General features: G+C 39.5%; 2 protein-coding genes across 3 annotated transcripts in view; one reads left to right on the plus strand and one right to left on the minus strand.

Moving 5' to 3' along the window:
• Window positions 1-675: 675 nt before the first annotated feature.
• Window positions 676-14,836, minus strand: LOC126236482 (probable RNA methyltransferase CG11342). Its single transcript, XM_049945826.1, has 2 exons — window positions 14,541-14,836; window positions 676-4,503 (listed from the first exon to the last, which is right to left on the minus strand). The coding sequence occupies exons 1-2, from the start codon at window positions 14,703-14,705 to the stop codon at window positions 3,907-3,909; spliced, it is 762 nt and encodes a 253-aa protein (XP_049801783.1). The 5' UTR covers window positions 14,706-14,836; the 3' UTR covers window positions 676-3,906.
• Window positions 14,837-14,885: 49 nt separating this feature from the next.
• LOC126236481 (beta-1,3-galactosyltransferase 5-like) overlaps window positions 14,886-23,871 on the plus strand; it is a 39,865-nt gene continuing 30,879 nt past the window's right edge. Inside the window, exon 1 of one of the 2 annotated variants that reach the window (XM_049945824.1) lies at window positions 14,886-15,866. In XM_049945824.1, coding sequence (XP_049801781.1) covers window positions 15,478-15,866 — 389 coding nt within the window. In that variant the 5' untranslated portion in view covers window positions 14,886-15,477. The remainder of the gene's footprint in view (window positions 15,867-23,871) is intronic. The other variant, XM_049945823.1, reaches the window with a different exon arrangement.

Raw genomic sequence — 23,871 nt, forward strand, 5'->3', positions numbered from 1 at the left:
GGTTATCTGTTCAGTCAATAAACCATTTTGAAAGCTGCACTGCCTTTTACTTGTACGACTGGGGTGGCCATGATGTTTAACAATCCAGCCACAAAATAGTTTTTCAAGTAGTTCTGAAGATACAATTAAAAACTAAATATATATATGCATTCAACATTTGTAGGATCCTGTGTCTTGGGAAAGTTTGCGAGTGGCACATTTTGTGCTGTCCACTAATACTCCTCAGAGCAAGTAGCACTGATGTATCAAACTGGTAATTCTCAAGCAGTTTTATAAATGTTCACCTTGGATATAAAAGTACCTGTATTGTTATGCACTTCTGCAACTGGTAATTCACATGTAGTTCTTTGGTCTCTAACGGTGCACTTTCGCCACTGTAGAACTGCACTGCTCCCTAACTATACTACTTCCAGACAGAAACCGATTTTGGTCTGAAACCAGTGATTGATATTTCATTTTTTAAAACTCACACACATTATTCCTTTCTCTCAAGATAACATGATAAAACATGTAGCAGTAGCAATGAAATATCAAGAAACTAGTCTAGAAACTTTCGAGCACTGGTGAACTATTAAAAGAATAATTACATTTTACTCCAATTCTTAATGTTTTATTTAAAAAATAAAATGTCACAATATGAAGTACCTTATGCTGCAAGTTACTCACAAGTACATTTCAAAATCACATTGACACTAGCATATTAAGATAAAAAATTGGAAGCATAAGATCAGTACTAAAACAATTAACTACAAATAAATAAAAATACTGTGGAAAAAAATTTGAAAATTATGAACAAAAGTCAATGAATACGCCAATGGACGGAAAACCAAATCAAATCTTGCTGGCAGAAGAACATAAAAACAAGATACTGTATCATTCTAACAGAAATATTTTTTGTGCTTTCTCTTATGTTGTGTCATGTGGAAACAGGTAGAATTCAGAGAACTATTTATTGTGAAAGAATTTTCATTCATGTATCAGTTGGAAGAAATACGAAGTCTAGTACTGTGGTCAATTTCGAGTGCTGCTTTACAATTATTGTGTCCAAAATATCTTTGTAGTAAACAGTAACACAGTTTATATTGTAATAAATGACTTGTAATCATTGTAATAAATGACTTGTATGATTACAAATAATAAAATGGTTGTGCTCAGTGTACGATGTCTGGAAAACTCTTGTGAATTCAGCGAAACAAAATGTTGCACTTTTGCTTTCTCGTGCTGCCAGATCATGTGGCTCTGATTTATCTAGAGTATTTATTGGAAGAATTTTCACTCATGAAACAGATGATGGAAGTGCAATGTCTATGACAACTTTGGTCAATTTCAACTGCTGCTCTATAGCTATTATGGTCAAAAGTAATTCTGTGCCATAAGGACTCTCAGTGGAGTTCCACATGCTTCCATGTCAAAGGGTTGCATTTTTAAATAGTTTAAAGTAGTCCTCCATTGCTTTCTATCTTCTTTCTCTTAGTCTCTGTATACATAACTATCCAAACTTACCAATGATTTATGCAATGTGCTCAATTTCTGTCTTTTCTCACACATTTTGCTCTCGGGTTTGGGAAGAGCATCTTCCACCAGTTCCTTCTTCTAGAACAGTTTTTCTACCAAGCTCTCTAGTGGATCTGTCACAATTAACACTTTTCCATTTCACTGTTCTGTTCACAGAACTTTTGAAGCCCTCCTGAATACACACATTTCAAATGTCTTCTGTATTTCCAGTCCTCATGTTTCATTTCTATACAGTATAGTATTCCATGGTCAATGTTTCATGTTGTCTTTAGTGTAGTGCAAGAGACAATTGATTCTTTCACAAAAGAATCCCACACAGACACAGCTTTGGTGAGCCCTTGGAAATGCAATGTTTCACCAAATGAGGACTTTGCATTCCAACGAGCTATGTTCCATTGACGTTCTTTGTGACCTTTTTTTGACCACTTGAGAAGTCTGGACAAAATATACCATTCCACACATAAAGGTCTTTAACACCCACAGTCATGATGAATATCTGTTTCATGAGAATGAAAGAGATATTCAACTGTTAATAACAACATAATACCAATTAAACATGTCACATTTCAAGGATTATTCCCTTCTACCAAGTCTCTCATTTGACGAACTATTGTAGAAACTATACCAAATTTGATGCATGGGGGTATTCTATCATCGTGCATGAGTATTAACTGTGACTAGCTCATTTTTAACAAACTCTTCTGGAAAATTCTGTTACACAGAATATGCTTCTACGCTGAAATATTATTTTTTTCCCCTCCTGAGTCTGATTACCGAACTATGCTATGTTAGTACATTTTCCCACAACACTAGATTCAATCTTTATGAAATTCATAGTGGCTCTGGCACAAATTTTGTATATAAAAATAAAAAATCAAAGATATGGAAGCAGGGTGAGAGTGGGGAAACATAGTAGCTTGTGTAAGTAACATTCTACAGCTTGAATGTATTTAAAAAATGTCACTATATTCTGTCAAAGTAGACAATACAGCAACTTTTGGCAGAATACATGACATTTTTTTAAAAAGAAGACATCAGATAGCACAGTAAAATGAGACCACTAGATATGTATTGTGTCTTTTCAACTCTACTGCAGAGTACACTTAAACTCTAAGCTGCATGATATGTTAATGCTGGCAGAAACATTTAATAATGGTGCATCTCAAGATGAGAGTTAATGCACTATTAATATTCAGGTTATTACTGTCTGACATTAGTTACAACTGGAGAAATATAGGTGGAAAAAAGTATTGGGCATAACCTTGATGAATGTATCTACTTAGCGATCACTTGTTATTCTGGGGAACACTTGGAAACCTAAATCAAATGTTCAGACACCAAGTTGAACTCCAGACTTCCCAAACAGATCTTGAGTTGCTCAAACATGGTACAATCATGATCAGACAATGGGTTCTGAGCATTTTCCATTGACTGGAAATGGCTGTTTATAACTCAAAATCATTCTGAGTTACATTCTGCCCCTTTCACTTGGGGAAGCTTTGCATGTAACACGGAAGGTTATCAGTGAAAGCACAATGCTCCTGTGCCTCACATTCACTCTAAAGGCAACAAACAATTGGAAGTAAACAATGAAAATTATAAAGAAGAAACATCAGTTGTACATGAGTTTTCTTTTTTCTTCCCCTTTCTTTACTAGAACCTTAGACTGGTATTGTTACTAGGCAAGTTACACAAAGAATCAAGTTTTCAATAGAATTTTTCTATTGTTAAACGAAGGAAGAAAAAGTTGTTATTTTTGAGAACATCAAAGAAAATACTGATGTTTTTACTAAACAATAATTGGGAGCAAAATGAAATGCAACCAGATGAAGGTGGAATACTTTAAGGGCAATAATTGTTCACGTAAGTGTGTGACTTGTATTATTCTTCTTATATTTAGTGTTTATCGTGGCTTAGATTCAGGCTCTATAGCACCCTAGTTTCAGAAATTTCATTTTGTTACGTGGGGTTGCCCTCCTTTTTGCTGCAGTCACCAATTACCTAAAGGAGGGAAGTCATGTGTATCTCTTGCCTTCGAATTGTGTAAAATTTGTTCTGAGCGTGATTGTATTTTAAATGTTTGTGTAATACGTTATCTGAGGCAGAAAGTGGGGACCAGCTTAGCATTTGCCTAAATGCTTAAAAACCACATCCAGGATGGCTGCTGTACCAGCAAAACTCATTAACCTGCCATGCGGATTTGATCTAGGTCTGGCTCACTTCCTGTCCCGCAAGTTAGATTGCAGTACATTATGCTGTATGGGCAGAAAGTGTATGACCTTTATAACTTTTACTATTAAAAAAATACTGGCATTTTATCTAGTGAAATATGGAGGGGCTAATGGCAATACAGGTGTAATCATGCTGATAACTTTTCACCTGCACATTTTACTAGGAGTCGTGTCTTCTGAAAAATATTATTTTCCTTTTCCAGTCTTCAGAAGTAGTTTCCAATACTTTACTAAAATTACATTTCTTTTCAAGAATGTCTTCAATTTCAGTCTCTACATTGTGCCTTATTGTTAATGCATCCAATTCAGGAAAGGTTTCGCCCTTAGCACGCCACAACCTTCTTGCTGCTGCTCTGTAACACTTCCACGGTTGTGGTTCAATCACTAAAACTTTTGTCCATGCACATAAGTCCTTAAGAAATTTAAGCAACCCTTCATCTCCATAATTTAAATGTATCCACATTGTCACTGAAAAACAGAATATCATATCAAAGTTTTGTTTCCCATGCTGTTTAAGATATGTTTTCAGAACAGTTAGTTTGTCATCAGTCATAAAATTGAGACAATGGTAATGTATATTGGAGACATATCTGTTACTATTTTTTGCTCTTTCAGTGAGCAATGGATCTAGTTCCAGACCTAAAAAGTAACAATTGCTTCCTTTACATTGTGAGTTTTGCAGACTGTCCACTTTATTTTCATCATCTACTGTATGCAGATTTGACAAGATGAATTCATATAATGCTTGTGTCAGTTCCTGCAAAAAGAAAGGTTTCTATAAATTGTCTGCTCTAAAGATAAAATAATACTATTAATACATCCTGGGACTTCAAAGACAAAAGAAAACACAATACCCAGGTGAAAGGCAATACCATATACAAACATAAATTTAGTAAGAGATTTCAACTGATATATTCAAGGAAGAGATGCACAAAAGTGTGACATGGACAGAGCAAGACAAACGTCAACACAATTAGAAAAATTGGAAACGCAAAAAATCTGCACATTCTGCTCACACTACATAATTAAGTCCTGCATCATGTTCTGTGGATCTTAGAATAAAGGAGAGCACTCGGGAATCCAGAAAAGGTTTGGGAACACATTAGTTTGAAGCAACTATTACAATCTGTTTTTACACATTTTACTAACCAACTATTATTAATTATGGTCTACACTATATTGATAATAAGGCATTTTACTTGCTCTATTTACACATCCTTAATGATGTTATAGTTGAGATATGCACTGTTTTGAGAAAGGTTGCTGCTTTCTCCAGACATGGGAGCAGCTGGTGGCTACTGTTTGATGATGACATTTTATTTTACAGGAAAGTATAATGTTTGAGCAACTCTAAGAGGATACAGGATGACCTGGTCAGAATTTCCATTTATTGTGATGAGTGTCAGTTTGCTCTAAATGTGGGCAAATGGGAGCTAATGCAAATGAGTATGAAGAACAGTCCTGCCATCTTCAAATATAATATCAATCGTGTGCTGCTTAGCACTGTCACATTGATTAAATACCTAGGTGTAACTTTAGAAAGCAACATAAAATGGGAATGACTGTCTAATGTCAATAGTAGGGAAGGCGAATGACTGACTTTGACTTTGTTTATTGGGAGAATTCTAGGAAAGTGTAGTTCACCTGTAAGGGAGACTGCGAACAGAACACTCATGCACCCCATTCTTAAGTGGTGAGGATTCCTACCAGGTTGGAACAAAGGAAAGCATTGAAGCAAGAGGTGTGGAGTTAGATCAACATGTGACCATTATGGCAATGCTCTGTGAATTCAAATGTGAATCCCTGGAGGGAAGAACACTATTGAGGTAAACTGCAGAACAACCTCGTTGCCGCCAACATGTGTCTCACAAAGAGCTTTGAAGACAAGGTAAGAGAAATCAGGGCTGTTATTCTTCCTTGCTCCATTTGCAGGCAAAACAAAAAAAGGGAATAACTAGCAGTGGTACAAGGTGGATAAAATCTTCCTGGTTTTCAAGCCACGTCAATTACAAAAAAATTCTTGAGCTTTTGATGGCTAGCTCCATCATCTTCGTCAGAAATAAGACTACTGACTGCAGGGCTGGCAGTATTTCCCACTTATATACACAAACGATTATGGTCACTGGCACCAATCAGAGGGGATCAAAATGATGCGTGCGTGGAAGGTAAGTTGGGCAACTCATAGCAGCTTGCCCGCTGAGGAACTGAGTGATGTCAAGTGGCAGAAGAGGCCAGCGTCACATTTGAAATTGCTTCACCCGCCTCCTTACAAGTGTTAAGCATCCGCCTTTGCTTCCTCTCAACATTCAAAGTCCACCCCCTCGCCCTACTTAATGTGTAGCCCCGCTCTCTGCTGAAATTGTTGCTGTTCATTCTAATCTCGGCCACCTCTTTTATAACTCAGTACCAGTATGATGACGCATGAGCTGATACTCTTGTGTTCTCAATCTGTATTTTGTGTCCGTTATTGAGGCAATGCTCAGCTATGGGCAACTTGTTGAGCTTCCTTTGCTTCATTTGCCTCTTGTGCTTGGTACAATGCTCCACAACTGTGCGCAAATTGTCTGGCACTCACAAGGGACACCATACACACTGGGCACATGAAGAGCTATGTCTTCTTTAACAGGGTGCAGGCCAGAACACTGGTCCTAATCCATGTCTCTGCAGTACATGCCTAACTTGCTGCTCGTTGCCCCACAGTATGGCAGGAAAGCCGCCAGCTTGTCTTCTTCTGCTGATTCACAAGGCATCCTCCTTTGGCAACACCTAAAAGCGTTCGCAGTTTCTCTTTTGCTGTAGCCATTCTCCCTGAATACGTGCCTCAAGTGCTACAATTCAGACTGTATGTGGTCGTCATCAGAAATAACTTTGGCTTTGTGTATTAACATTTTCAGGATTGCTTTCTTGTGTACAGGGTGGTGAAAACTACCGGTGTTCAAATGTTGATCAGTGTGTGGCAGTTTTCTGTACACTGAAGATGTTTTGCCAGTCTGTAGGTGGGCAAGCTGATTATAATAACAATGGGCCTAAGAAGAACATGTTCCTTATGTATCTTCGGCAGTCCATAAAGCCTGGGAGGTCTGGCAGTGCGAGGCATTAATTTCTTCATCATTGCATCTGGTAAACCAGATTCCTTTAATAACTTCCCTATTTTCCTGACTATGGCCTGTGTTGGATCATGACTAAGCTTCCAGTAAGCATCATCTGCTAACAAATTTAGCACCTCCAGGTGTTAGTCTTCAGTGTTCTGAACTACAGTGGCATTTTCTTTGTTGGCTGGCAAGACAACCAAGTTCCCTTTCTCATGCAATAAGTGTAAACCATGTTGTTCCTCCTGGCTAATATTTCATTTCGGTGGCTTAGCTTTCAAAAGAATATGGCTGGCAGTTGGTCTGACGTCCTCAGCTGCGATGTGCGAGAGAAGTGGAATGCACTGCTGTATTCCACTAATAATCCCCAAAATTGGCAGATGTCGCGGGACTGGTGAAACATTAAGGCCGTTACTCAGCGCTCCCACAGAGCCACCATCCAGTTCTTGTTTGGGGAGATTAACAACTGCTCTATGGGCCTTATCATTCTCCACATCAGTTCCTCCGTGAGTTAAGTGGTCAAACATGTTATACTACTTAGATGTTGTCTTGAACAAACTAGCATGTTGTGCTGCCATGGCTGTGTCTATCCACTCCCAATTGAAGTTGATGACAAAAATTGATGACAATCAAACAGGTTTCTAGCTCATATCATGCCTGCCATATCTGCGGTCTCATTTTGGCATGACTTGTCCTCTTTAAAAAATTCTGTTCACAGCAGCAGTTGGATATGGTGCTTAACTACAGCAAAGCATGGGATTACCTCTTGTCCCGGCAGTGTTGCAAAAATGCTAAAGAACTCAGCAGATGAGATTTCTTTTCGCACAGTTTCTCCAGAAGTCTCACACTGTGCATTATGTCCTCACTGTAGAGGAAAGACATGTGTGCTTGGAGTCTTTCGCAATGGCACGACTGGATAAAATCTTCTCAGTTTTCAAGCTGCGTCAATTCCATTAAAATTCTTGAGCTTTTGATGGCTAGCTTCACAATCGTCATCATGAGTAAAACTACTTACTGTTGGTATTGCCACTATTTCCCACTTATGTACCTATGATTACGGCCGCTGACACCAATCGACGCATGCATGGAAAGTGAGTTGGGCAGTTCATAGCAGCTCCGGCTCACTGCAGGACTGAGTGACGTCAAGTGGCTCAAGGAGCCAGTGCCACATTTGAAACTGCCGCTCCTGCCTCCCTACAATCTTTTCATGGAGCACTTTAAAGAGCAGGCTCTGAAATCTGCGGCGTTGCTTCCATTTTGCTTCCTTACGTTCATCAATGACACCTTCCTGATATGGCCTCACTGTGGAAATACAATGCGGATGTATCACACGAACGGTGTCCATCTCAACATTAAACTTACCATTCAGATGGAGAAGGGTGGCAAGCTACCATTCTTAGATGTTTTAGTTGAGAGGAAGACAGGAGGCCAGCGTGGTCATCCGGTGTACAGGAAACCGACGCACACTGATGAATATTTGAACACCAGTAGTTTTCACCACATGTACACAAGAAAGTGGTCCTGAACACGTTAATACAAAGAGCCAAAGTTATTTCTGATGGTGATCTCCTGTAGTCTGAATTGCAGCACTTGAGGCACATATTCAGGGAGATTGGCTACAGCAAAAGAGAAATTACAAACACTTTCAGAAGTCACCAAAGAAGGACACTTGTGAATCAGCAGAAGAAGGCAAGCCAGTGGCTTTCCTGCCATACTGTGGGGCAATGAGCAGAAAGTTAGGTCGTCCACTGCAGAGACATGGATTGAGACCAGTGTTCCAGCCCGCCCACCGGATGTGAGATATGTTGCACCCTGTTAAAGATGACTTAGCTCTTTGTGTGCCCAGTGTGTATCATGTGCCTTGCAAGTGCAGCAGCATCTATATAGGTCACATGCTTCACACAGTTGCAGAGCATTGTACTTAGCACAAGAGAAATTAAGCAAAGGGAGCTTAACAAGTTGGCCATAGCTGGGCATTGCCTCGAAAACAGACACAAAATAGTTTGAGAACACAAGAGTCTTGGCTCAAGTTTGAACGCTTTGGGACTCAGTAATAAAAGAGGTGACCGAGATTAGAATGAACAGCACCATGTTTGACAGAGACCAGGGCTACACCATAGTACAGAATGGGGGTGGGCTTTGGATGCTGAAAGGAAGCAACGGTGGATGCTTAATGCTCGTAGAGAGACGGGAGCAACAATGTGGTTCTGGTCTGCTTGTGCCACATGACATCACTCACGTGGGGCAGAGCTGCTATGAACTGCCCAACTTGCCTTCTGTGAACTCAACATTTTGCCCCTCTCTGATTGATGCCAGTGGCTGTATACGTAGGTATATAAGAAGGAAATAGTGCCAGTCCCAGCCATCAACAGTTTTACTCCTGATGACAATGGTGGAGCTAGGCAATGAAAGCTCGAGAATTTTACTAGGATTGATGCAGCTTGATAACCAAGAAGATTTTATCCACTTATGCCACCATGAAAGACTCAGACGACACAGTGGAACAAGGTACCCACCACCATGCACTGTATAATGGCTTGTGCACTGTGTGGGAGATGAGATGTGAGTTACATTTTCAGTCATGTTAGTGTATATAAATGTGTTCAACGAGAATAGAACAGATGGTCAGTCATGGCCTTGTTGAAGGAAACATCCTGGCAGTGCCGCAAATAACTTTGGAAAACCACACACAGCCTAAATCAGGTTGACTAGACAGAACATGAACCTTCATCCTCCCAAATTTGGGGCCAGAGTGTTATCAACTGGACTATGTCATTTGGTTTATACTGCAATCTATGGAGTTGGCTATGAAACAGACTAGAACAACATCAAAAGTAGTTTGTTCAACTCTTTTCAGGATGATTAGTACAGGGCGATTAATATTGCTCTCAGATCTGCCCAAACCCTTTGCCTTTACAAATGTCCGCTTGTGTCTGTGTATGTGCGGATGGATATGAGTGTGTGTGCGCGAGTGTATACCTGTCCTTTTTTCCCCCTAAGGTAAGTCTTTCCGCTCCCGGGATTGGAATGACTCCTTACCCTCTCCCTTAAAATCCACATCCTTTCGTCTTTCCCTCTCCTTCCCTCTTTCCTGATGAAGCAACCGTTGGTTGCGAAAGCTTGAATTTTGTGTGTATGTTTGTGTTTGTGTGTCTATCGACCTGCCAGCGCTTTCGTATGATAAGTCACATCATCTTTGTTTTTAGATATATTTTTCCCTCGTGGAATGTTTCCCTCTATTATATTCAGGACATAACTAAACATAGACTCTAAAACTAGAATTGAGCTATACAGCTCAAGTAGACAAAGCAATACCGAAAAATAAATCCTAGAATACATGGTACCACATTTGGAAGGAAGGGGAGGGGGGGGGGGATGTTTGTGAGAATTTGGATTACGAATACGAGTGCTATGCATTTCACTCACAGACATTTATGTTGTGCTATTAGATTCCCGCCTAACTACACCCTCGGAAATGAGGACATATTTGAAGGAAACAGCACACATCATGTCACTTACAAAGATAACCACATAAAACAGTTAATAATTCTTCGCATCAAAACTCATGACGTCATGGCTCAAAGCTGAGAACTGGAATCACACATTAGAAATTATCCATTTTTTTTAATTGTGAAACACTATACTTTTTGTCATGAAACCATAGCCATATGTAATGTAATGTTAATAAAAATTGTATGATAGCAATGAACCTTCTGTAACTGATAAATATCACATGATATAACAGCATAAGTAATAAAATATCTTCTACAGTTATTATAACTATTCTTAATGGTCCAAAGTGACAGTTCTATCTTATAAACTGCATGTGATTCTCAGGTATGTTGTCATATTACTTTCCTTCATTCTTTACTAGTAACAGATCTGAAAATACTACAGAAACTGGTGGTGCCTTACTCTTATATTCATTGGCTTTAGGATGATGAGACAGGACACTGAACTTAAAAATTTCTTAGAACTGAAAAAGCTGTTTGTTACTAGATTCCTTGCATGGGGTCAACGGAAGTGTCTGATTCCACCTGTGACGTAATGGTGGTGTTTTGTGTGACATCACTATGGTACAGTGTTTTTGAGTTGGTTGTGTTTGTAGATATTGTGTTGTTGTATTTGGTGATGCCCCCTGGTGGTGGAAGTGGACATACTGAGTTTAACCTGAAGTATTTCCTTCATTTGAGTTTTGAGTTTAAATAGTTGTGTGGTAATGTGGGTGGTGGAAGTGTTTTAAACAAGTTACTAAAGTTTTTTTTTTCTATGTTTGGCATTTTGTTAGGTCTGCTTAGTTTGATGTTTGTATTACAGAAAGAAGTCTAAAAAAATTATTGCTTTTTAGTTGGGTATGGATATGACTGAAGTTCACGAATGGGTGCTTTAGGAGATTTTTTTGTTTTTGGTGTGTGTGTGTGTGTGTGTGTGTGTGTGTGTGTGTGTGTGTGTTGTGCGCAGTTGCAAACCTAAGTGGTACTATCGGAGGCTTTTGTTGGTAAGTAATTTTTTTTTCTGGTTTTTTCTTTTTTTTTTTTTTTTTTTTTTAATATTGATAGCTGTGGTTGAGCTACATAGATCAAAGCAAACGTGCGATTCCAATTTTTGAAGATGTTGTGTTTTTTTGCATCGATTGTTGCAGCTGAGCTATGTAGTCAAGGGAAAGATCCAATTCCTGTGGTTTTGTTGGTGTGGCAGAATGTTATAATTTATGATGTGGACTGGACAAATAAGGTTGATTCATGTATGGTGTGACTGGGAAGGAGGGAAAACAGTTGGCACTATCTTAAGATTTGTATTTGCTACATCTTCTAGTGAGGTATTGTAATGTGTTGCATCAACAGAAAAAATAGTACAGGAGAGGTTTATGGAATTAAGTGTGATGTCTGAACACAGTTACACACTCATCAATTCGCTGAGCTGTTTAATGTTAGGTAATGAACCTGGAAAGAGCATGGGTTAACAACATCAAACTGGACAGTGTTTATTACGACAAGAGGAATCAAGCTAGTGAAGTAAATGAATGGAGATTTCACAAAAGGTTGGGCACCTTAAAGAAATCAATGAGATGTATTGTAAACACCAATGGGGACTTTATTGCATAATAATATAATGGAAAGACAGCTGTTATTTTAAGTGGGAGGTGCACATTACCACAAAAGTATGCATATATCTAATGAGGTACCCAGTTGAGAACTAGGACAGTCCATCTTTAATTTCATTATGATGGAGGTCATCATTCTGGTAGAGGTTGTATAGAACCTTTTAGCACAGAGTATCGTGTTTAAACATTACAAATAAATGTACAGCAGTTTTGATAACAATGATCTCAAATGAAATTCTGGAAAAATTTACTATTTTGGATACTATTTACTGTTCTGTACCAGTACCAGTAAATATCTGTTTTCGATGCAAACAGACTGCTACAGAAAATGCCAATGTGGTGTGGGATACTACACACAGATTCAGCTTCTGAGAGGTATGCTTTTCGTAGACTTAAGAATACTTTTGCTTTTACTGTTTCTCCAGGATATTTTGCATACATGTCCCCATCAACCTTTTAAGTCCATCATCCAAACTTTTCGTTTTATTACTGAATGTTATCTTTGGTATGATTTGGTGGTTCAACACTAAGAAGAATACTGAACATGAATGAATCTCCCAACTATATGAGTCAAGACCATGCAATTCCACATTCAAGTGAGACCACAGAGGCTTTAGAAACAAATTTTTAATTACAACAAGTCAGACAGCTTCAAATTTTCAGCAACTATCAATCACATAAGTAATCCACAGCAGTGTCTTTGTAGTGGGAATACACCAGCAAATCCCTGGCAATCTGTAGTAATTAAGCATGAAAATAGCGTGTTCCATAATATCTATTGAAGCAATGAAGAGCTACAGATCACAAACCAATGACACTGCTCTATGCCAGAAAAGTGAAACAACTAAACAGGTTACCAGTCCAAGTGGGAAAAAGGTTGTGAACGCATTCCACAATATGCATTAGCTTCTTTGTGACAAAGTGAGACTGAGGTGGGGAAGAACAATAGTACATGTGGAATGAATGAAAAAGATGATTGCTCAGATGTTTGTTTCCATCCCATCTGAAAAAAGCATTGCCTTATACAGCAATGATCTAAGTACTGGTGACATCACAGCTACCACCACAGCTGTACAGCCTTAACATGAGAGCAGCACTATACACTAGAGTTACCATTTGATAATTGGCAAGGAGCATTTGGCTGAAAGCTCGTGGATATATAGCCACTTGACATGGCTGGAAGGCTGAGAAGATTTTATTAAGTCATATCACCAAAAATCAATGTCACGTAAAGTTTCAAACGCATATGGTACCAAGATATTGAAACGAGGACTCAAACTACACGCTCTTTACATAAAATACTAGTTGACGTAAATGTACTGAACAAATATGAGCAAAAACCAATATTGAAGTCAGTTTCTGAAATTATAACTGGATATTATCATTAAAGAAAATGGATCTGAGCACTATGGGACTCAACTGCTGTGGTCATAAGTCCCCTAGAACTTAGAACTACTTAAACCTAACTAACCTAAGGACAGCACACAACACCCAGCCATCACGAGGCAGAGAAAATCCCTGACCCCGCCGGGAATCGAACCCAGGAACCCGGGCGTGGGAATATTATCATTAAAGAGCCAGTTGATTAAATCTTAAAGACAGTTATTGCAAGGGTTGGAAGTATCACCAATATCGTTTTAAACTTTTTAACACTGGCACAATTATTTAAAAACTTATTGGATACAACCAGTTGAGGAGTTTGGTACATTCTCAACAATGCAGTCTTTATACATACTTTAAAAACAGTTGAGTTATGCAAAAATGAGAAAAGTAATCATAGCGACATTCAATTATTTTCAATTAACTGTTCTTTATCTGTGTGAATTGATCTCAGGCAAACAAGACAGGCTCAGCAATGGGATCCCCTTATGGACACTGCTATTAGAAAATACAAGTTTAAATCTGATAAGATTTATGTAATGCTCCCCCTGCAGCAGTTTTCATAATAGATGTATGATATATGTGCATAATATGCACCAAAATACTCATCACACATATCTATTACATATTACAGCTCTTCTGGATTTAACTTGCTGTGTTAGTTTTCATAACAAAAAGTGCATTAGATATGGGGAGAAAAGAAAAACATCAGGTTTATGTTAAAGATCAGTCTACTACCACAGTCTTTAGTTTTCATTTAAAATTTTTGCCTTCGCCATTTCTAAACCACCTTCCAGGGTAGACCAACTTGGGCTATGCTATGGATCCACCAAAATTTCAGGTGTGGTGGACACTTCATACCCCAGCTCTAGTCTTGACAAGTGTCACCTTAGTTTGCAATTAATTCAACAACCATCAATCACAGTGAACTAAGAGACTTAAAAATGAGATCTTAATGTATGGGTTACAACAGCACATTGTGGCCAACAGGTATTTATGAAAAATCATGTGCATAATAGCTGTTATTTGTTCGGAGGATCTTAAATAACGCAAAACTCTCTGAAATCGTAAACACTACAGGCAAACTAAAACAACCTACATTTAAAGAAAAGGTTGATTCTAATACTTAGCAACATGCAATTGGACTGTACTCGTATGTTAGTACAAATTGAACATATTAAAGGAACAAAAACGAAATGAGCGTATTACAAATAAAATTACCCCCGAGTTAGACCCTACATCGAGGCAAAGCATGTCTTCGCCTGCCTTAACATTCCAAACATCTGTTGGCAAGGACTTTATTCTTGCTTCCGTAGGGTGAAATTGATAATAATTTATAAAATTTCCGTACTGAGCAGCTCCAGGATCATTTTCTTTGAGTCGCATACTGCTAATCAACTGACTTCAAATGCCAATAACAGATGGATTCTGTACAACTTCGCATCTGTAAACTGTACACACCCGGTTTTCCACGTCCACCCAGAAACTTGTGACAAAAACAAATTACTGTCGTCAGTGTCGTGTTTTGTCGTGAATGCCCGCCTGTTGCTGAAAATATCGACTGTTTTCGAGAATCGAGAGCTGGTATATTTTGGCAGTCGATTGTTCCGTACAGTGTTTCCAGTTTCAATTTTTGTTTTGTTGTGAAGTGGGCGTCAGAAATGCGTACTACGTGTAGAGCAAGATAAGTGGCAAAGTTTCATGGCAGTATAGGGTGTTTGTTGTAGAGTCACTCGCCTTTAGACTGAGTTTTAAAACATGTATCTGTTTGCAACAGTGTTTCTGACGAAGTCCGCAAAATAACGTTCGCGTTTAAAGCTGTTTCAGATACTTATCCAACTCTTAACGCCAACAGCCCGAATACACATAACAGGAGTTTGTGTCTACAAGATATTTACAAGCTGTGAAATTTCCACTCTTGGCATAACTTTCAGTGAAGAAGGCAATCTAGACAACTCTGTTAATGTCGTCAAAGAAATGACATTATCTCACTGTCACTATGCTCGAACTTATACAACGGTTGCTGTAATATGCCTCGTACAATAAAATGGAAATCACGAACGAGAAATGTACCATTATTCCGGTATACAGACGCCTTGCCGTCAACAGTGCCTGAAAGTGTCAAATTTAGAAGATGAAGACAAACAAATGAAGCAATATGGTTCGACTGCAGTTGTTAACATTTACTTTGTGTCTTTTAGCACTTTGCGTTATTGGCTTAATTGGACTGTTTACGATCATAGCGGAGAATGAACAACCATTCCTAATCAGACCACGCCCACGCCAGTTCTACGATCTTTATCCCCTCGATTTACAGCTGTTGAATTTACCACATTTTAGTTACATCATAAATAATGACATATGTGGACTGAAAACAGTTGATTCAGTTTTGTTGGTTACGTCTCACTGCGGAAATGTAGAAGCTCGGAGTGCTATAAGACAAGCATACCCCCAGCATGAGTTAATAAAGCTCGGAATTCGCAGACTTTTTCTGTTAGCAGTATCACCAGCTGTAAATGAAAATTCAATACATGACGAAAACAGAAGGTCAGTCCTTCTCTCATTCACATAAAAATTTTGTTTCCTGTAACAGTAAATAAAACGGTGCCAATATACATAGTTTTTCTCAGAAATGAGATATCACTCTTCCTTTTGAGAACATGCCTTATCTCAAGTTGAATCACACATTAAGCATTATACTAGTAGGCTAATATTTCTCTCTTTCCCATTATCATGTGTGTTTTAACTATGATCTAATGAATATGAAACAAACTGGTTTTGAAATGTAGAGTACGTTGGTACAGCATTGTAATGGTGTAATCATATTTCTTGGGAATGACTGAAATCCAGAAGCTACCACTGATTTCTTCTTCGTTCTCATAAAGACAGTAGTAGTAGTAGTAGTAGTAGTAGTAGTAGTAGTACTGCATGAGTGATAACTATTGTTGGGATATTCTTCACCATTATGTGTGTGTTAAAGTATGTAGGCCTACTGTAATTTTTGTTTAGTGTGAATGTTATGCAACATTTCTTATATTACTTACCCTCTTGCTGTGGATTAAATAAAGAAAGATAGACCAAACAATGAAGCTCTCACCTGGAAAGGAAAATATGTAATTATACCACAAAGCAACATTGGGAACTTTCTTGTGTCAAGACTTCAAATCAGAATGGCTTTTGATGTGTTTGAGCTTATGTCTTGCATCTTACACACTGCTACAGTAGGAGTATAGTACAGTTCATTTGTACTGACTTCTGGATGAGATGAATGATTCAAATATTGTGTGACTTAATCTCTTATGCATTTAATTGGTGTCATGGCAAGCCAGAAAGCACCTCACAGTTCATCAGTTCACTTGGGTTGTAGATCATGAAGGAGAACCTTCAGGGATGTGGAACAAGTCAATGTATATATTAACAAACAAGAAGCAATTCTTAGAAACGTGATCTGTACACTGTGAAGAGGGAGCTGGAGTGGGGAGGGAGAGGGATAGCAGGATAGGGGTGGGGGATGGTAAAGTGCTGCTGGGGAGCTTACAGGGATGGGGTGGAGAGAGGGTATGGCAGCTATGTGCAGTCGGGAGGTTAGACAGGGCGGGGTAGCGGAAAAGGAGAGAAGTGAAAAGACAGTGTGTTGGTGAAATAGAGGGTTGTGTAGTGCTGGAATGGCTGCAGGGAAGGGGATGACTGGTAAGGACAATTTCTAATGAAGGTTGAGGCCAGGAGACTTACAGGACTGTGATACGGTGTATGATGTGAAAGTCACTGAAATGAAGAACGTTGCGTAGGGTGGCGTGCTCAGCAACAGGGTGGTCCAGTCGTTTCTTGGCCACAGTTTGTCGGGGGCCATTCGTGTGGACAGACAGCTTGTTGATTGTCGTGCTCACATAGTATGCAGCACAGTGGTTGCAGCTTAGCTTGTAGATCACATGACTGGTCTCACAGGTAGTGCTCTTGATGGCATAGGTGATGTTTGTGACCAGACTGGAGTAGGTGGTTGTGGGAGGATGCATGGGACAGATCTTGCATATGGTCTATTACAGGAATATGAGCCACGAGGCAAGGGGTTGGGAGCTAGGGTTGTGTGGGGATGGCAGAGGGTATCGTGGAGGTTTGGTGGACAGCGGAACACCACTGTGGAGGGGGTGGGGTGGGAAGGATAGTGGGCAGGATATTTCTCACTTCAAGGCATGACGAGAGGTAGTCAAAACCCTGGTGGAGAATGTAATTCAGTTGTTCCAGCCCTGGGTGATACTGAGTTATGAGGGGAATGCTAATCTGCAGCCGAATGGTGGGTCTTTGGGAGGTGGTAAGTGACCAGAAAGATAAGGCATGGGTGATTTGTTTTTGTACAAGGTTGGGAGGGTGATTATGGCTTGTAAAGGCCTCAGTGAGATCTTTAGTATATTTCAAGAGGGACCATTCATCACTGCAGATGCGATGGCCACGGGTGGCTTGGCTGGAAGGGATGTCTTGGTATGTAATGGGTGGCAGGTGTCGAAGTGAAGATATTGCTGGTTGTTGATAGGTTTGATATGGACAAATGTACTGATGTAGCCATCTTTGAAGTGGAGGTCAACATCTAGGAAGGTGGCTTGTTGGGTGGAGTAGGATCAGGTGGAGCGATTGGGGGGAAAAGGCGATGAGGTTCTGGAGGAATGTGGATAGGGTGTTCTCACCCTCAATCCAGATCACAAAGATGTCATTAAGGTTTCTGGTTGCTTAGGAATGATTCCTCTAGATGGCCCATGAATAGGTTGACATAGGATGGTGCCTTGCCTGTGCCCATAGCCATAACATGGGTTTGTTTGCAGGTAATGCCTTCAAAGGAAAAGTAATTGTGGGTGAGGATAGAGTCGGTCATGGCGACTAGGAAGGAGGGTGTTGGTCTGGAATCCATCGGGTGCTGGGAAAGATAGTGCACAATAGTGGTAAGGCCATGGGCATTAGAGATGTTACTCTAAAGGGAGGGAGCATCAATAGTGACTAGCAGGACACCATGTGGTAAAGGGACAGGAACTGTGGAGAGTCAGTGGAGGAAATGGTTGGTATCTTTTATATAGGAGGATAGGTAACAGGTTGAAGGTGTTGGTCTACGAGAGTAGAGATTCTCTCAGTGAGGGCGCAGTAACTGGCCACAATGGGGTGTCCTGGGTGGCTGGGTTTATGGACTGTAGGAAGCATGCAGAAGGTAGGAGTGTGGAGAGTGATAGGGATGTGGAGAGAGATGGACTCCAGGGAAAGGTTTTGGAATGGGCCTAAGAAAGGGATCTATCTAACAGCTGGTGGAGTCCTTCTGCCAGGTAATCCTTGCAGTTCAAAGCGACCGTGATGGAGCCTTTGTCAGCAGGTAGGATTATAAGAGCGGGATCAGTTTTTAGGCGGTCGATTGTGGTTTTTTCTGCTGCGGATGTAAGAGTTTGCATGTTGAGGGGTTTGGGGAATGATGGTGAGGCAAGGTTTGAAGTTAACAAATTCTGTAAAGTTAACAGGAGGTGATTTGGGGGCAGTGAGGATGGATCACAGTTGGATGAAGGAGTGAACTGAGTCAGGTAGGGTTCAACATTGGTCTTTGGTTGAGTCTGGTAAGGTTGGTGGTGAAAAAGTTTTTCCACTGTAGGGACTGGGAGAAGGAGAGTATGTCTTTAACAAGGTCTGCATGACTAAATTTGGGAATGGGGCAAAAGGTGAGGCCTTTGGAAAAGACTGATTTTTCTGTGGGGCTAAGGCTTTTGGAGGAAAGGTTCATGACTGCATTTCTGGTCTGGTTAGGTTCTGGATTCTGTGTGGCAGTGTGAGGGAGTTTTGAAGAGTGGGGTAAATGTACTATGTCTGCGAGGCAGGGTTTGTCAGCTATGAGGGGACGTGGGGGTTGGGGGGTTTGGAGGTTGTTGCAGAGGTGGTGGACTGTGGTACTCCAAGATGGGAGTAGCAAGCAAGCAGGGTGGAGAGTTTTTTATGGTGCCATTGTGCATGTTGCTCTAGTTCCTGGAGGGCAAGAGTTTCAGTATGTGTTATGGGTTCCAGGAGACAAGATGCAAGACCTGTCCCATACATCTTCCACCACCACCTACTCCAGTCTGGTCATGAACATCACCTATCCCATCAAAGACATGGCTACCTGTGAGACCGGTCATGTGATCTACAAGCTAAACTGCATCCATTACATGGGCATGACAACCAGCAACCTGTCTGTCCCCGTGAATGGCCACTGATAAAACATGGCTAAGAAACAACTGGAGCACGCCACCCAACATAACATTCTTCATTTCAATGACTGCTTCACAGCATGTGCCATATGAACCCTTCCCACTGACACCAGTTTTTCTGAAATGTGCAGGTGAGAACTCTTCCTGCAATATATCCTACATTCCTGTAACTCCCCTGGCCTCAACCGTCATTAGTCATTGTCCTCAGCCATCAGCCCCTTCCCTGTTCACGTTCGAACACTACACAGCCCTCTATTCCACCAATTACACCCAGTCTTCTTACTTCTCTCCTTTACTGCAATCCCCACCCCCCCCGGTCTCTATCCTGATCTTCGTATAACCTCCAGACTGCACACCTAGCTCTTCCATACTCTCTCTCCGCCTCACCCTGTCCCTGCATGCTCCCCACCAGCACTTTACTGGCCCCCTCCCCTACCTGCCTATCCCTCCCCAACCCAGCCTTCTCCTTACCCTCACTCAGCTGCCTCTCCCATTATGCGCTTCTGCTGCTCATAGTCTAGCTTCAGCTGCCAGAGACTGTAGTTGTGTGTGTGTGTGTGTGTGTGTGTGTGTGTGTGTGTGTGTGTGTGTGTTTGGGGGGGTCTACTTTTGAAAAAGGCCTCGTTGGCTGAAAACTGATTTTGTGACAGGCTTTTTGTTTTCTCTCTATTTGTCATGCCAGATATTTATTGCTTTGCAGTTTTTTTGCTTTCAGTCTTTTCTTCTGTTCCTCACATTTTTGTCGGTCATTTTTAATCCTTCCCCTTGCTCTCCTCATCCTGAGGCACTTACACTCTCTTCTTATATCAGTTTTACTCATATTTAGTCCTGAAAGTAGGTTTATTGTATATTAAACTTTTGAGCTAAAATATTTTTACATACACTAAGTTGCACACCACATGAAAGCAATGCTTTTAATTAACACTGTAAGCAATATTGAAGATATTTATCCCAGTTGTCAATTGTGATTATTGCAACATGTTTCAGGGCAACATTATTCCATTTTCAAGTGCAAAAAATAAGGAAACCAGATTAAACTATCCTCCTGATACCACATACATATAAGGATAACAGATGTCCTACCTTAAAAAAATTATGCTGTTAGGCTCCAATACAGCTTAAAACACAACCTGCACACATGCATTTTCTGCTTAAACCATAAAACATGAAACATCACAAGCCAGTGCATTTACCATTCCTGAGGTACAATTGCAAACGAAAAGCCACTGCAATCACCTGCCAGTGGTGGTATTTACATATAGCCTAATGCTCAGCACCAACGACACTACTATCTGCCGTAAAATCTTTGAGAAATGCCTGTCTCTTCCTAGCCCATTCTATCTTAAAAATACCTCTATGCTGCAGTCTGAACAGAAATAGCATGCATAAATCCTATGTCACTAGGTAAAATATGTTGGTGGCTGCTTCTTAAGGAGGGTATCACTGGAGTGTGCCCAGAAATGCTTTTTAGTCACTTCCGTCTTCTCATTTAAAATGCTGATGCACTCCTCTTTTAAGGCACAATAAATGCCTACCTCCTCTAAATTTGATGGCAACCACCTTTTTTCTTTAATGTGCATCACCCTCATGCTTTCTGTTATATCCCCCAATGAATGGTGCTCATTTTTGAGATGCTTTGCAACAGCTGATGAGCTATTCTCTCTATTATTATACTCTTTAAATCTAAATTTAAAATTCCATCCCATCTGTCTCACATATCTTGCTCCACAATCCTGACATTTTATTTCATACACTCCCGATTTCCTCATCGTGTTCTCATCTGTGTCAATTTTATGCCTCAGCCTCCGTCATAATCTGTTGTCTGTCTTGAAAGCAATTCTAACAACTTTTGTGTTAATCAGCCTCACTAATTTATGTTTGAAACAGCTTTTTTAAAGGCAAATGTTAAGTGTAGTGAAAAAATACAAGTGTGCAGAAGATATGTTGATGATATTATCATTGTCTATAAGGGGTCATAGGAAGATTGCAGCATAGAGGTATTTTTAAGTGAGAATGGGCTAGGACCAGACTTTGATGTTTTATGATTTATGGTGTGAATTAACAATGTACATGTGCAGCATGTTTCTTAAGTTGCAATGGAGCCTAACATCAAATGTAACAATCATGGTCTCAGACACTTTCTTGTTTTGTGTGGTACCTATCTAAAATGTACATAAGCATTGGCTCCATTGAAATATTTTCTATGTGACCTTTTTTCTTTGGTAATATGTAATAAAATAATGTATTCCTGCATTATATTAGAAGTTAAACAAGGCCTAGCAAAACATTAACTCATACAATGAATTATTACAATTAGGCCTATTTGGTTATAGTATAGACCAACGTCTTAAACTCGGAAATTATGAACTGTAAAATACAAAAATACGCAAAGTATTATAGCTTGACTTAAATATTTGTCACATCTTCAGACATGACAATCTGTGGACACCATGTCCATGAATGTGACATCTAGGTATGTGACAGATATTATAAAAGTGTTGAATTTAAAAATTTACAGTAAATTTATAGATAATATATAATTACATTAAACATATCAACATATACCTTTCATGCATACATAATGACAGGTTATTTTACATGTAAAGTAGTAATGGGCACAGATGTAAGACAGTGGAAATAACAACACACAAATATTTACATTAACAACAGTCTTTCCTCTTACAAGTAAGTCAGCAACTACATACAATAATGCTCTTTGACAAAATGGCTGCTTGCTAGTCTTCATCAATATTATGAGAACATTGAGAAGACTGCTGCTGCCATCTTTTGTTGCGGACATGATGTAAAATCTTGGGACATGAGTTTAGAATATTTATGAAATGTAGTCCCTTCTGCAATTACTTTTTAAGTCAAAGATATGTTAATGCCTAATTTGTGCATTTATACAAAATAATATTTCAGTACTTATAACATTACAACTGTGCAAACTGGAGCTGGGGACAGTCCACGGACGGGACATGTCACACTCCATGGCCAATTTTTGAAACAAAAATTAAATTACAATTTTTTTGCCAACATAGTACCTTACAGTATATATTTTAAAAACTTCTAGTACATTTAATAGCCTTTGAGGATTTCTATATCATGTATTGTGCTGGGACAAGAAAGATCCCTTTCCTTGATAATGATCCTACTTAAAAAAGACGTGCAGTTCTTTTTTTATATATTAAATAGCATTTATGTCTCATCTCCTGGTAACTTACTCCTTACACAAATATATAGATATTCTTCAAAGATGAGTAGTTACCTACACCTCTAACAACTGGTACTTATCGTACAGCTAACAGGAATTTCAAATCCTAGGATTTAGGTAACCAGATAATTTGTGTAATGAGTATCTAACAAGTTAATGTTTTAAATTTTCTTGTGAATTGGTAGCGTTTCCCAATTTCTTGCATTATGAGACAGGAGCTTGTTGAAGACCTTTGGATCAGTGTGAATAACTTCACTGAATCGTCGAGAAATAAGCAAATCTACATCAACATCTATACACTCTGCAAACCAATGTGAAGTGCATAGCAGAGGGCACGTACCATTGTAGCAGTTATAATGGTTTTGTACTGCTCCATTCATGTATTCAGTGCAGGAAGAATGATTGCCTCTGTGCGTGCTCTAATTAATCTAATATTGTCCTCACGATCCCTACGTGACTGATAACTAGAAGGTTATAGTAGAATCATCATTTAAAGTTGGTTGTTGAAGCTTTGAAAATAAGCTCCTTGGAATAGTTTAGCTTCAGGAGTCTGCCAGTTTAGTTTCTACAGCCTCTTTGTGACACACACTTAGGGATCAGAAAATCTGTCCTTTTAGGCACGTGTCCCTCACACTTGAACAGTATTCCAGGGTTGGTCACAAGTGTTATTTGTTAACAATTTCCTGTGTAGACTGGTTACATTTTCCCATTATTCTACTAATATACTGAAGTCTACCTCTCGCTTTACCCATGACTGAGCGTATGTGATGAATCCATTTCATATCCCTTCAAAGCATTACACCCAAGTATTTGTTGGAGTTGACTGATCCCAACCGTGACTCATTAGTATTATAGTCACAGGATACTATGTTCTCTCATTTTGTGATGTGTGAAAGTTTACATTTCTGAACATGTGAAGCAAATTGAGTTGCCAATCTTTGCACCACTTTCAAATTTATCAAGATCTGACTGAAAATTTACGCAGCTTTCTTCAGACAGTATTTCATTATACTAATTGCATCATTTGTGAAAAGTCTGTGTTACTATTAGTATTGTCTGCAAGCTCATTAATATAAAACATGAAGAGCAAGGGTTCCAACACATTTCCCTGGAGCACATCCAAAGTTAC

This window comes from Schistocerca nitens, chromosome 2 (assembly GCF_023898315.1).
Source record: "Schistocerca nitens isolate TAMUIC-IGC-003100 chromosome 2, iqSchNite1.1, whole genome shotgun sequence".
Lineage (NCBI taxonomy): Eukaryota > Metazoa > Arthropoda > Insecta > Orthoptera > Acrididae > Schistocerca > Schistocerca nitens.

Bases quoted from the DNA above. Each gene is read 5' to 3' on its own strand.
- LOC126236482 (XM_049945826.1), bottom strand. From the start codon at position 14,705: ATGCGACTCAAAGAAAATGATCCTGGAGCTGCTCAGTACGGAAATTTT. The intron at 4,504-14,540 runs GTAATTTTATTT...TTCTTTTTGCAG, and splicing joins ATGTAGGGTCTAACTCGGGG to GAACTGACACAAGCATTATA.